Genomic DNA, 14,393 nt, shown 5'->3' with positions numbered 1-14,393 from the left:
AAAAATTTTCGAAATCGTGATATAATTTCCCAATTTCAGATTTTTAAATCAAATTAAACAGTAAAAATGTATCTGGAATGGTCTCACATTTGGTTCAATTTCACATCAACGTAAAAATATACTTTTTATGCGCAGACATTTAATTCTCACTAATATACAATCAGTACATTAACAAATTTCTTTAATGTGTTTCAGCGGGACCTAAAATAAAAAAAGTAAATGACGTAACCTGTTTCGCTGAAGAAACAATTAGAATAGAAGTGGAAGTTGAAGGCTTTCCCAAACCACTTATTAATATAACAAATAATGGCAAGGATATTTCCCACGAAAAGAACGTGAAAATTTCAAGTAATTCTATAGGAAAAAGCACAGAAACATATATATTAGAAATTTCGAATATTAAGTTAAGTCAAAGCGGAAACTATTCCATAAGAGCTACGAATGATTTGAACCAATCTTCTGAATTCTGGAACTGTATAGTTAACTCCAAACCTATAATTGTAAAACCTTTAGAGGAGGAATATGTATATGGTGAAAAGGAGACAGTCATTATGAGTGTTAAAATTGACGCGTTCCCAGCAGCCAAAGTGCGATGGTATCAAGATGGGAATGAAATTGATGTTTCCAATAACAAAAAATACACTACTGTCGCCGACGGAAATGAATATACGCTGAAAATAAAGGACGTGTCTCGCGTTGATTGTGCTATATATACAGTAAAAGCTGAGAATGAGTATGGTTCAGCATCAAGCGAGACGAAATTGTTAATAAAATGTGCCCCTGAACTTACAAAGAAATTGTCAAATATTACTATAACGGAAGGTGATTGTAACGTAGAACTAGAAGTTCAACTCAACGCCTACCCTGAGCCCAAAATCAAATGGTATATAGATGGTATCGAGATCGATGAGAAAAGAAAAGATTTTCGTCGCATTGAGGAGAATAACTCATATAAATTAGTGCTTAAAGAAGTCAATACATCAATGCATGGCACATATTGCTGTAAAATCATGAACGATTATGGAAATGTTGAAAACGAATGTATTGTGACAGTAAACTGTAATATACGTGAACTCAAATATGTAATTTGAAACTAATTTTTATTATTTATAGGCAAACCGAAAATTAGAAAACAATTAAAAGATACAGAAGTACAAGCAAATGGAACTCTAACGCTGGAAACTGATATATATGCAATGCCTGAGCCAACTGTACAATGGTAAGTCTATAGTAATATGTTAATTCTTCTTCTTCTTAATTGGCGTAGACACCGCTTACGCGATTATAGCCGAGTTAACAACAGCGCGCCAGTCGTTACTTCATTTCGCTACGTGGCTCCAATTGGCAATGCCAAGTGAACCCAGGTCCTTCTCCACCTGGTCCTTCCAACGGAGTAGAGGTCTTCCTCTTCCCCTGCTTCCCCCGGCGGGTACTGCATCGAATACTTTCAGAGCTGGAGTGTTTTCGTCCATTCGGCCAACATGACCTAGCCAGCGTAACCGCTGTCTTTTAATTCGCTGAACTATGTCAATGTCGTCATATATCTCATACAGCTCATCGTTCCATCGAATACGGTATTCGCCGTGGCCAAAACTCGCAACGTCGACTCATCCGTTGTTGACATCGTCCAAGCCTCTGCACCATATAGCAGGACGGGAATTATGAGCGACTTATAGAGTTTGGCTTTTGTTCGTCGAGAGAGGACTTTACTTTTCAATTGCCTACTCAGTCCGAAGTAGCACCTGTTGGCAAGAGTTATCCTGCATTGGATTTCCCGGCTGCCATTGTTGGTGGTGTTTACACTGGTTCCAAGATAGACGAAAGTATCTACGTCTTCAAAGTTATGACTGGCAACAGTGACATGAGAGTCAAGCCGTGATTACTACGATTGTTTGACAGGAGATATTTCGCCCTGCCCTCGCCACTTGCTTTGCTTCCTTGTCCAGTCTGGAGAGAGCAGAACTAACGGCACCAAATTCAGACATTGCGGCATAAAGGCAGCTTCTTTTTGTGCTGTTAAAAGCAGCTTTGAAATCAACGAAGAGGTGGTGTGTGTCGATTCTCCTTTTACGGGTCTTTTCAAAGATTGGGCGCATGGTGAATATCTGGTCGGTTGTTGATTTTCCAGGTCTAAAGCCACACTGGTAAGGTACAATCAGTTTGTTGACGGTGGGCTTTAATCTTTCACACAATACGCTCGATAGAACCTTATACGTGATGTTGAGGAGGCTTTATCCCACGGTAGTTGGCGCAGATTGTGGGGTATCCTTTCTTATGGATTGGGCAGAGCACACTTAAATTCTAATCGTTGGGCATGCTTTCGTCCGACCATATTTTACAAAGAAGCTGCATGCTCCTTATCAGTTCTTCGTCGCCGTGTTTGAATAGCTCGGCTCCATCAGCCCTCGCTGCTTTGTTGTCCTTCAGACGGGTAATTGCTATTCGAACTTCTTCATGTTCGGAACGTCTACTCCATCGTCATCGATTAGGGAATCGAGTTCGCCTTTTCCTGGCGTTATAATTTCAGTGCCAATCAGCAGGCTGGAGAAGTGTTCCCTACATAATTTAAGTATGCTCTGGGCATCGGTCACTAGATCATCTTTGGGGATTCTACAAGAGTATGCTCCGGTCTTGAAACCTTCTGTTAGCCGCCGCATTTTTTCGTAGAATTTTCGAGCATTACCCTTGTCGGCAGCTTATCATTTTGTCTGCAAATGTCTCTCGCTTTCCTCTTCAATTCTCGGTGTTTATCCCATCCCGCACGTTTTGTGGTCGATCGTAACGTTGCGAGGTAGCCCTGTTTTCTCTCCGCTGCAACTGGTAAGCCTCGTCGTACCAGCTGTTTTTTTTTTTTGCATTTTCCGAAAGCGAATGATTTCGGTAGCAGCTGTACCTAATGCCTTGAAATGCCGTCCCCCAGTTCCCTTATACCGAGTTGTTGACGAGTGCTCTCAGAGAGCAGCAATGCAAGTCGAGTAGAAAATCGTTCGGCTATCTGTTGTGATTGCAGCTTTTCGACGTCGAACCTTCCTTGTGTTTTTTGTTGGGTGCGAATCTTGGCTGCAGCAAGATAGTGGTCCAAGTCGATGTTAGACCTGAACTTAATAATATGAACGGCGTATACTAATGGCATAAAATACAGTGTTTGGATGGGTATTGTTTGACAATAGTGTCAATTTACAAAAACTGGCGCTGAATATTTCAAGTCTATTTTCAGAAATTCATTTCACTGAACCCATTAGTAAGTTTTAGAATTTTAAAGAGTTCCCCGCTCGAAAGTTCTTTTACTAGTAGAATCTATGTTTGAAAAATTTTACTCTATAACTGAATGTGCATCTGATCGTCGCTATAACTTTTAACGATTACGTAGAGGAAGATTGCTATTAAAGAGCTTCGTAATGAGTATACTTTTCTGACCGATGGAACGTATTCGATTCAGTAGGTTTGATTGGGCCTTGTGAAGAAATGGTTGCAACGATTTGGGCGCTCAAACTTTTATTGAAACGAAAGGGTTCCTGAATAAGTTTTTAAGAACTGGTTGAAAACCCGTCGTGAATTACCCCAAATATCATCCGTAAAACTAAAGCTGTAGTAAGGAACTATTAAATCTTATGATTAGGCAGGGTACAATTAAGCTTACACTATTAGCAGCAGTTCATTGCCATGACACGAGTTCAATATCACATGTATGAATTATAAGGATATCATCCATAAGTTATACGAATGGACTGATTCTATTGTCTTCTTGTTCTTTCTGTTTTAATTTTTAAATTAAATATATTTATTTTTGTTAAATCATGATAGGTTTAAAGATGGACAGGAAATAAGTGCCGATGCTAGAGTAAAAATTTCTCGGGACTCATACCGCACAGAGGATTATACCTTATCACTCACAGTTTGTAAACCAACTGATGCCGGTACCTACGAAGTGAGGGCTCTAAACGCTATTGGCGAAAGTCAATCGCAATGCAAGGTGATTGTTTTAAGTAAGTATGTTCAGAAATATGTATTGTTTGACAATTTCATTAAACTTATATGTACACTTGAAAACATAACTCATTGCATTTCAAACCTTATACATTACCAGATGAACTAAAGAGAAAAGAGGAAGTCGATGGACACAATATACAAAACATTGAAAACGGTGGTAAACATAATACAAAAATTTCGAAAACTAACTTACCTACTTCAGCTCTTATTTAGTATTGAAAACTAACTTCACAATTACCATAGAAAAGTATTTGTATGAGTCGATTCGTACAAAATACGCATTTTACTTATGCCAAATTATTGTTTTAATTTAGATATATCTATATAACTACTAAAACATTAACACATGAAGTAAGCCTTCTTAGTCTGTCTTAAGCTCTAAAATATATATTGATAAACACATAAGAAGATAAGATTAAGCAGGTGACGATGAAACTGTTCTGGGTAGTTAATACGACGAGTAAAAAAGTAAAACTTTGTTCGTAATTATAAAATTCTTATTTAAGTCTTCAAAATCTATGTCGACCCCTCGAAGTATTCCCCCTTTGGCCCAATACACTTGTGATAAGGTTTTTTCCAATCCTCGTAACAGTTTGTTGCGCTCATGCTACAGCGCAGTTACAAGCTACAACAATATCTATAAAAAATCGCTGCGGAGACTTAAACTTGGCGGCTAAATACTGCCCACCTCGGTTTAAAATCACAGACAACCAATTTAAAGAGTTTTTTGGAAAGCTAGGTCATAGGTTTCTAGCAGGTGGAGATTACAATGCAAAACACAAGTATTGTTGCTCACGACTAATTAATCCAAATGGACGACAGCTGTATTACACTATTATAAATAGGGACAATAACCTTGACATAATATCTCCTGGTAAGCCGACGTATTGGCCTAGTGATCGTAACAAAATACCAGATTTAATTGATTTTACTGTAATCAAAAAAATAGATAAATCGCACATAACAGCTGATAGTATGTACATACATGTACTGATCTATATTCTGATCACTCTCCTGTACTAATAAAGTTATGTGAACAACCCATATTCATTAAAACAAAAGTGGGTCTAACGTTTTATAAAACGAATTGGCTACAATATAAAAAATACGTGAGTAGCAACATTAATATTGAGCACAAAATAAATACAGGAAGAGATATTGACGAAAACTTAAGAGAATTCAATGTTATAATAACTAGCGCAGTCGTCTTACCAACACCAAACAAAAACTATAAGCCGTGTGGTTCCATAAAAATCAATAATAGAGAAATAGGAAATCTTGTAAATGAAAAAAGGCTTGCCAGACGTGAATCGCTCCCCTTCCACTCAGCTTCAATTGAAATCTGCTGTACGTAAATTATAAAAACACTTAAACGTGAGGAAGAATTCAACACCGAAATATATATAAAAAAGCTGTGCCCAAATTCCAACAAGCAAAATTCCCTTTAGAAAGCCCTAAAGTCCATGAAGCTACCAACTGACTCAAACATGCCTATACTAGACTTCGGTGGAAATTGGGCTCGAAGTGACGAGGAAACGGCTAATTGTTTTGCAAATCACCCAGAAAAGGTATTTCAACCTAATTTGTCAAAGAACAACTTTAAGCTATCAATCTTTCCCAACACAGCTGAAGAGTCGCTCGAGTCTTTTAAAACTTCACCTTCTGAAATTATTGGAATCATAAAATAACTTAATTAAAAAAAGTCGGCGGAGCATGATAATATTTCCCCACAAATGTTAATTGAGTTGCAAAGTATTGCTTTAGAGACGCTCTCTTTGCTCTTCAATGCAATTCTTAGTTTCGGATACTATCCAATTTCATGGAAAAAGTCGCAGATTATCTTGATAGATAAACCTGGGAAAGACTTAACACTGCCGTCTTCATACAGACCAATCAGTCTTCTACCACGTCTTTCTAAAGTATTTACTATCAAAGATGTCTCCTTTCCTCCACGAAAATAATGCTTTATAAATAATATGTAATATGTAAATAGAATTACTAACGAAATAAGGAAAGCATTTGAGCACAGGGAATCCACTGGAATGTGGCACGAAGGCTTTTTATTTAAGACTAAAAACATTCTACCTTTAGAAGTGTATAAAACATTGGAGCCTTATTTAAAAAATAGACAATTTATGGTAAAAGTGGGAGATTTCATATCTGATGAAGAACAGATAAGGGCTGGTGTACCACAGGGCAGCATTTTAGTCTCAACTCTATACATCACATATACAGCAGATCTTCCAACAGCTAACAATTTATTAACTTCAACTTTTGCGGATGACACAGCTATAGTGAGCTGCAACAATTGCCACATTTTAGCATCAAGAATATTAGCGGAGCACTTAAGTTCTGTCGAAGAATAGCTAGCGAACTGGATTATAAATGTGAATGAACAGAAGTGTAAGCACGTTACATTTTCGTTTAGACCAAAAATGTGCCCGGCAGTAAAAATAAACAATATTTTAGTAGCTTAAGCGAACAAAGTAACATATCTTGGTATTCATCTAGTTAGAAGACTCACATGGAGAAAACACATCTATACTAAAATAACATGTATGAATATTCTTCTTTATTGGCTTGGACACCGCTTACGCGATTATAGCCGAGTTAACAACAGCGCGCCAGTCGTTTCTTCTTTTCGCTACGTGGCGCCAATCGGATATTCCAAGCGAACCCAGGTCTTTCTCCACCTGGTGCTTCCAACGGAGTGGAGGTCTTCCTCTTCCTCTGCTTCCCCCGGCGGGTACCGCGTCGAATACTATCAGAGCTGGAGTGTTTTCGTCCATTCGGAGGACATGACCTAGCCAGCGTAGTCGCTGTCGCTTAATCCCTGAACTATGTAAATGTGTCGTATATCTCGAACAGCTCATCGTTCCATCGGCTGCAGTATTCGCCGTTGACAATGCGCAAAGGACTATAAATCTTCCGCAGAACTTATTTCTGGAAAACTCGTAACATCGACTCTTCAGATGTTGCTCCAAATAGCAGGACGAGGATGATGAGTGACTTGCCGATTTAGGACCTTCCTCGTCGAGAGAGGACCTTACTTGTATCGCCTCCCTGTTCAACTCTCGGTATCTATGACATCCCACACGTGTTGTGGTCGATTGCACCGTTGCATGGTAGGCACTCTGCTTTCTTTTCACTGCGACACAGCACTCCTCATCGTACCAGCTGTTCTTTTGCACTTTCCGAAAACCAAAAGTTTCGTTTGCAACTGTACGTAAGGAGCTTGAAATTCCGTACCACAGTTCTCTTATACCGAATTAGTGATGAGTGTTTTCAGACAGCTGGAGTGTAAATCAAGTAGAAAATCATTCGGCTATCTATTGTGATTGCAGCTTCTTGACGACAAACCTTCCTTGTGTATAACGTGCGTTGTTTGGTTAAATGGATTTCTTCGTCAATAACAATTTGATCATCGTGGCCTTTTTCGTCACCACGGCATATTCTGCCATGGGGCCTTCGAAAACCTTTCCTATACAACGCTACTAGCCTTGTTCCGGAATACACCTCCCTAACTTTGACAACATCGGCTGGGCCTCGGATTGCTTAGTAGCATTTCCAACTTCTCGTGTTTCAGCATACCTTATACTCATTTTCAATGTGCTCTGAGCCCTTCATCGCAAAGATAGATCGTTCTTGGGATGCATTGCCAATGATCTAGCCAGACCCTTGTTACTCGGCTTGGTTGCGTCTGCCGCTGATATTGTTGCTTCTCTGGAGCTAGGCTTAGTTGCAGCTCCGGTCCTGAAGCTTAGCTCCTGTCTTCATGGTAGTGATGAGCGATATTGCGTTATTTCAACATCTGCAATTTCACTTATTTATACACTGTGATTTTATATTGCTATATTGTTATTGCGATCGCAACTAAAACAAGTAAGGAAGGCCTAAGTTCGGATGCTACCGAACACTTTATACTCTTGCAACTAGCAAGAATCAAAGCCAGGGAAATATTTAAGGTGTACAAGTAATATCTATAGAACAAAGTCATCCGGATGTTCGAAAATCCTGATATTAGTTATATAGGGCTAGGCCAATTTTTCGCTCAAATTTAACTATTTTAGACACAAAGATACACTGTTACGTGTAAAACACTCTCTCATTTTCTCTCCCAGGCGTTTTGTGAACATTTTAAAAATAAGGAAAATGGGTTGAGTAGTTCAAGTAGTTAGTAGTTAATTCTAAGGGTATAAAGGAACAGAACATGCAAAAAAAAATTTGAAAAAGGTTTTCCCTACTGACCCCTTAAGTGGTAATACTGTGTAGCAACTGGTCGTTAAAGTATAAAAACGCAGTGAGAAATTTTGAATTCATAATACATCTTTTTTCTAATTCTTCAAATAATTGAAAACAATGAATAAAATTAAAAAGGGATTAAAATTAAATTAAAAAATTCCTTAAGCAGTTACAACTTGTAGTTACTTCTTAAAACGACTAAACTTACATATAACCAAGACATGTTTTTAACATTTGCATTTAAAAAACTAATATTTTGGACTATTCATAGTCCAAGCTGGCGTAAAAAATATTGAGCTGGTAGTTCGACGTAAGATAACTATTTTAGACATCATTCTTTGAGTTTGCTAACGATTTTTTATTAAATTTTTGATTAGCAAATATTATATTTTGCATAGATTTCATGTACCACTTGAAACATCTGCTATATTGTAGTTATTTTGAATAGCGGTAGAATTGTTAAATAATACTTTGGATAAAACTATTTAATCTTTAATAATTTTAATAAGCGAAAAATATTTGGACATGTAATGAAAAAAAAAATCTTAAAGTTTTAAATTTTAAAACATAGTAATATAATATTAGTAACCAACCCGTACCAAGCCTAATTAGCCTAACATTTAGCGTTGTGACTAATAAACATCAAAGTTCAGACAGCAACTATACAGGGTTTGTCCGGAAAGTAATAGGAATGAGTCGATTTAAAAAAAATTATTGAACCAATCGTTACAATTCCTCAAAAACTTCGATGCAGCGCGTAGTGTTCGGTCGTGGATCAATCTATGAACTCGATTGATTTCAAAATACCACCTATAAACAGTGGTCCTTAATTTAGCTTCAATGCCAAAAATTTAATTAAGTTCATCGAACCACTGTTACTGACTTATTCCATGTCGAAAGTTTTAAAAAATACTCGTGCAAAAATGTAAAACTTTACGATATTATGATTTACGATACGAGATATAAAGGCAAGCTTCGTACTGTAGGTATTAACAACTTAAACTCAATACGAATACTAAACATATTAGTGCGCGCATTAGCTAGCGTAATTATCTTCACATTTACTGTTACCATTTTGATTAATACTCACCATTTCTAATATCAATACATCTTCATCGATGCAAATTTAATATGTTATTCACATTTGTATGTCATTTCTATGAGAAACTGTTTGTAACTTTGAATTATTTGATTGATATTTAGCGATTCCTGAGATCCAACACGCAGACATTTTGGAAAAACATAGTTTCGAGTCAGTGCCATTAAAATATGAGATTATTGCTAAAGGCATTCCCAAACCGGAAGCCATATGGTATCATGATGGCAAGCCAATACAAGCAGATCAGCGTGTTGCTACCATCGTTGATGGGGTAAGATTTATTTCTTCTAAAAATTTTCAAATTTCTTTTAACTTTTGTTTACAGGATAAATACAGGTTAGAAATAAAGGAACTGCAACTATCCGACGCTGGTGAATATAAAGTGGTAATTAAAAATAAATGTGGCGAAAAGTCTCTGCAAGGTGTTTTATCCCTATCTGGTAAATATAAAAGTACCATTTAAAGGATATTGTCTTTCTATAAAAATATATCCTTTTCAGGTGTTGCAGAATATCGCAAACCTATTTTAAAAAGTGGGTTACGTGACATTACGACTAAAAAAGGAAACTCTTTGGCGATTCCTATCGTATTCACCGCTGACCCTCAACCGAAAATAACATGGCTGAAAGATGGAATGCCATTAAAAGAACAAGGCAATATCATAATAACAGAATCAGTACAAGATCTTGAAAACGGACTTAAGGAGTACTCATATACCATAAATTTTGATGAACGTAAGTACTATTAAAATAATCAATGTGTAGTGTTCTCAACTAATCAGCTAGGTAAATTCTTAATAAGTCCCATGACATAACAAGGGTGTAGGGTTTCAGGATATTGTTTCGGAAAATCATTCAATTTATGTTGTTAATATAGCGTCTTTAACCTTAACTTAAGAATACTAGTTCATAGTAATTTTGCAATTATGATAATTTTAGGTTGGTTGCTAAAACCGAAAGTGATAGTAAAAATTTTCTAACAAGCAACGGTCCTTTTAAATTCGTTGACTATCGTGATTAAGTTTTTGAACCTGCAGTTTAAAATCCTCCTCTAATCTTCAATTATTATTATTATTATAGAAGTGAACTTTTCGCGAGAATGCGTGATAGTCTAAAAATCCATTTCGGAAAATGGGTGAATTTCGAAAATCATTGGAATATTAAATTCATTTTAGTGGTTGAAGTCTGGATTTTTTAGAATAGGGCCATTACAAAGAAATGTTTTACACATTTCGAAAGTATCAATGTATTCTTTAGTAATTTTTACGCTGTTACGTGTTATCAGATTTATAATATTGGGTATTTAAGGGGGTATTCTACTCTAGAAGCATGAATTTCAGGTAATTTTTAAAGTGTCGTAAAAAAAAGGCAATTAATATTTTTACTATCCATTTTTTATGGTGTTTTTATTGATATCTTAAGAATACAGAAAAAAAATTTTACAAAAAAAATATTAAAAATTAAAATAATTAGAGGGGGGGAGAGACAGGTCTAAAAAAAAATGGCTGGTGACATTGATCCAGACTCTCCTGGGGGTCTGAATAAAAATGAAAAGAAATTCTTAATAAGTAAGGATGCTGTTATAGTCCCTATTTCAGGAAACACGAAACATTTTTTTTTTGAAAAATGGCGACTGCCTGAAAATAAAAATCATTTTTACGCTTTTTTTTTGAAATTCCTGAATTTTGTTTAAAATATTAAAAACAAAAATTTTGACACGATGCGGGTAGGAACGATAAAGTATTATATAAAGAAGGTTCACACAAAATTTCAAGTAAATCGGTTGTATAGAACTTGAGATACTGCCGGTACCGTGTGGAAAAAAGTAGTTTCGAGAAAAACGCGTTTAAAAAATTCGATTCGGCCGAACAGGGCTAGGTACTGCGTCACTAAAGTAACTGTAGCTCTTTTGAAAGCACCGCGATCGTATTTTTACAGCATTTCTTTACACCAATCCACACGAGCCTTTTTTTGAGCGATTGTCAAATTTTGAGAACAAACCTTTTTTACGGCCAGGTGTTCATGCAATATCGTATGTATGCTGGTGGGAGAAATGCATAGGCATGCCTCTATCTGAAGGTATAGACCGTCATGTAAGTCTTGCATTATCAGTTCACGTACGGCATCGATGTTTTCTGGCACAACGGCTGTTTTTGGACAACCTTCACGGAATTCGTCTTTGAGCGAGCGTCGGCCACGATTGAATTCGTTGTACCAGTTTTTCACAGTGCTATAGGATGGTGCTTCATAGCCATACAAAGATTTTAGTTCATCGATGCACTCTTTGTCGTGATAATCCACGTCGAAAGTTGTGAAAAATGATCGCACGAAAATGTTCACGAGTTAATTCCATTTTTTGGCCGAGATGAATTTTTTAATTCCCTGTAAATAAAACAATTCACGATTAAATGACGAAACGTTCTTAGTGATGTTATGCTAAAAAATGTCAAACTTTCCAATGGAAATGTCAGATTGCACCAGGCAACACTTAGTGTTGCCTAGGCCAGAAATACATATAGCAGCCTCCGTATACAAAACAAGATTTTCCCAATAAGTTTCATAAGAACATTGTCCATTACTCTTTGATATACTGGATATGCATCGATCCAAATTTCAATCCAAAACGCATTCTTAGATATTCATAATGCTCTCCTTCTACTGTAAACGCTGCTTTACCTTAATATCTTTCGGATGCATCTCAATTAGATGGAATCCACTGGCAATATACATAAAGTGTTGAAAAATACATATATTTACCTAGTTTGTCCAAAATTTCGTTTATATTTGATAAAGGATACCTATCCGGAACTGTTTTTTCTGGGGGGGTATGGGTAACTGGGAAGAGTTCCTGCCACAAAAGTTCAAAATTATGTATTATTTCCACCATGGCTTATGGTGGAAGCGAAGAAAGGACTATGAGTTGCAAGTACACAATTTTATAGTTATCAAGTTTTTGCCCAATTTTATTTATTTTAGGCACCAAGATACACTGTTACGAGTAAAACACGCTAGCTCCTTTTCATTGACATAACTCACATATTGGCCGATATATGCGATACAAAGTCACCCGGAAGTTCGATTATCTTTATGTTAGGTATACGGGGTCTAAGAGGAGTATTGATCGGCTTCAACAATTTTTGGTCATAAGGTGACATACACTAAAGGCATTATTCCTGCAAAGTTTAATTCCGTTGTAATAATTGCTTCTTGATGTACTGGAAAGTAAAGAAGTGGAATTAAAATTGTGCTATATGAAAATTAGGTAAGGTTATTGTACGATTTCGCTCATTTGCACAACGTGACATAGGAATATAAAAATAATGTCATGTACCTAATTTGGAAATCGGTCATTCGGGTCCCGAATGTGGGCGGTGTCATGTGCATTGTCCAAATTTCACACCAGCTTTCATAATGCTCTCCCATACCATCTCGGTGGTAAAATGTAATGTCTCTGACGTATTTAGTTATTGATTTAACAGTACCGTTATATGGAGAGTGAGTGGTGTTTTCCTCCGATTTCATCCATTTTCACACTGTTGGTACAAATTCTCATAAGATTTGTACTCAGCTAATTTCGTTGTAGTAGCTTAAGTGGCTTAGGAGGGATACGCCCACTTTTTCAGGCCCACAGGTGCCCCTTGCTACTTGTATACTATGTACCATACTACAGATTCAGAAATCGATAAACAAGTAACGACACTAAAAAAGGTTTCCTAAGGTTGTTCCTAGGTAAAATCAGTAAATTCACGACGTTTACGGTCAGGCATCAGTTTTTGAGTGAGAACAGTTTTTTACGGATGCAAGCTAAAATCATTTCTCGAAATCCACTAAGTTGTGGTTTGAGACAGTCTCAATTCTTAAGAACGTCTTGGAATCTTCAAATTGGGGTCTTCAGCAACACCGCCTGAACAGCAGCAATATTGTCATTACTTCTAGCGGCTATTTCTCTTATTGACACTTGAACATTATGTAAACAAAATTTTTGAAAATTTTCAAGAATTCGACGAATAGCGAGCACAGGCACATAAAATGGCAAAGGCGCACTTAAAGTTGCAATTAGAGAACGATTATTTTGATAATGAAATTTAATGATTTGTAAACATTTTTCTTGCTAATATCCTTCCATGATGAAATTCTAAACATTACTGTATACAATGAAAAAAATTACAAATCATGACTATAAAAAATCGCCGAAACGATAATTTAGATTCATATCATACCTATTGGAAAACCCGGTAGATATGTATGTACTACTTGTATGTACATAATTTTATATTTATATGAAGTTCTGAATGAATCTTTATAGGATATTATTTTCTTTATCCGATAATTATATCTGAGGTATGACAATAGGCAAATTCACCGTTGTCGAGAAATAAGTGAACATACAAGGTCTGTCGCAAAAGAAAAAGGACTGTTAAAAAAACAACAAAAAAATAATAGTTTTCAAAAGTTATATTTTTTTATTCAAAGTAGTTTCCTTGTGCTTCGATACAGCGTTTAGCCCGGTCAATTAGCATTTAAAATGAGTGTTTAAGGTCATTTTTCGGAATGCTCTTGAGAATATCGGTCGTCGCCTTTGGGATAGCTGAAATGTCCTGAAACCAGTGCCCTCTCATGGGCAAATGAAGTTTTCCAAATAGGTGAAAATCACAGGGTGCCAGATCAGGTGAGTTGGGTGAGTGATTAATGGTTAATATGGAGTTTTTTGTCAAAAAATCAGTGACAAGCGTCGACCGATGACACGGCGCACTATCGTGCAACAGCCGCCAGAACCCTGCCTCACGGTATTTTGGTCGAGCACGACGAATGCGTGACAAAAGACGCTTCATAACACCAAGGTGGAACGAACTCTCGGTGTACAATACCCTCGGAATCGTAAAAACAAATCAGCATTGTCTTTATTTTTGACTTCTGAAGACGACCGACTTCTGATCGTCACAGAGGTCTTCACGACAAAACAAAATTTAATATTTGCTCTTTGCATTTTACTACCGATGACAAAAAGCTGCTGTCACTTTTTGATCGATAACATCGATTGTAGTTACCCATTTGTCTTAAAA

The 14,393-nt window shown here is 36.6% G+C and overlaps 1 protein-coding gene across 1 annotated transcript in view; it reads left to right on the top strand.

Annotated features, from left to right (window-relative positions):
* The window catches only part of LOC120770055 (obscurin), a 120,051-nt gene that overhangs the window by 45,262 nt on the left and 60,396 nt on the right, over positions 1–14,393 (top strand). Inside the window, exons 10-16 of the mRNA XM_040097174.1 lie at positions 196–1,059; positions 1,114–1,219; positions 3,805–3,986; positions 4,088–4,147; positions 9,436–9,602; positions 9,657–9,771; positions 9,832–10,065. Of these exons, the coding sequence (XP_039953108.1) occupies positions 196–1,059; positions 1,114–1,219; positions 3,805–3,986; positions 4,088–4,147; positions 9,436–9,602; positions 9,657–9,771; positions 9,832–10,065 (1,728 nt within the window). The remainder of the gene's footprint in view (positions 1–195; positions 1,060–1,113; positions 1,220–3,804; positions 3,987–4,087; positions 4,148–9,435; positions 9,603–9,656; positions 9,772–9,831; positions 10,066–14,393) is intronic.

The sequence above is a fragment of the Bactrocera tryoni genome, chromosome 3 (genome assembly GCF_016617805.1).
Source record: "Bactrocera tryoni isolate S06 chromosome 3, CSIRO_BtryS06_freeze2, whole genome shotgun sequence".
Lineage (NCBI taxonomy): Eukaryota > Metazoa > Arthropoda > Insecta > Diptera > Tephritidae > Bactrocera > Bactrocera tryoni.
This window is presented reverse-complemented; position numbering and strand designations above follow the sequence as displayed.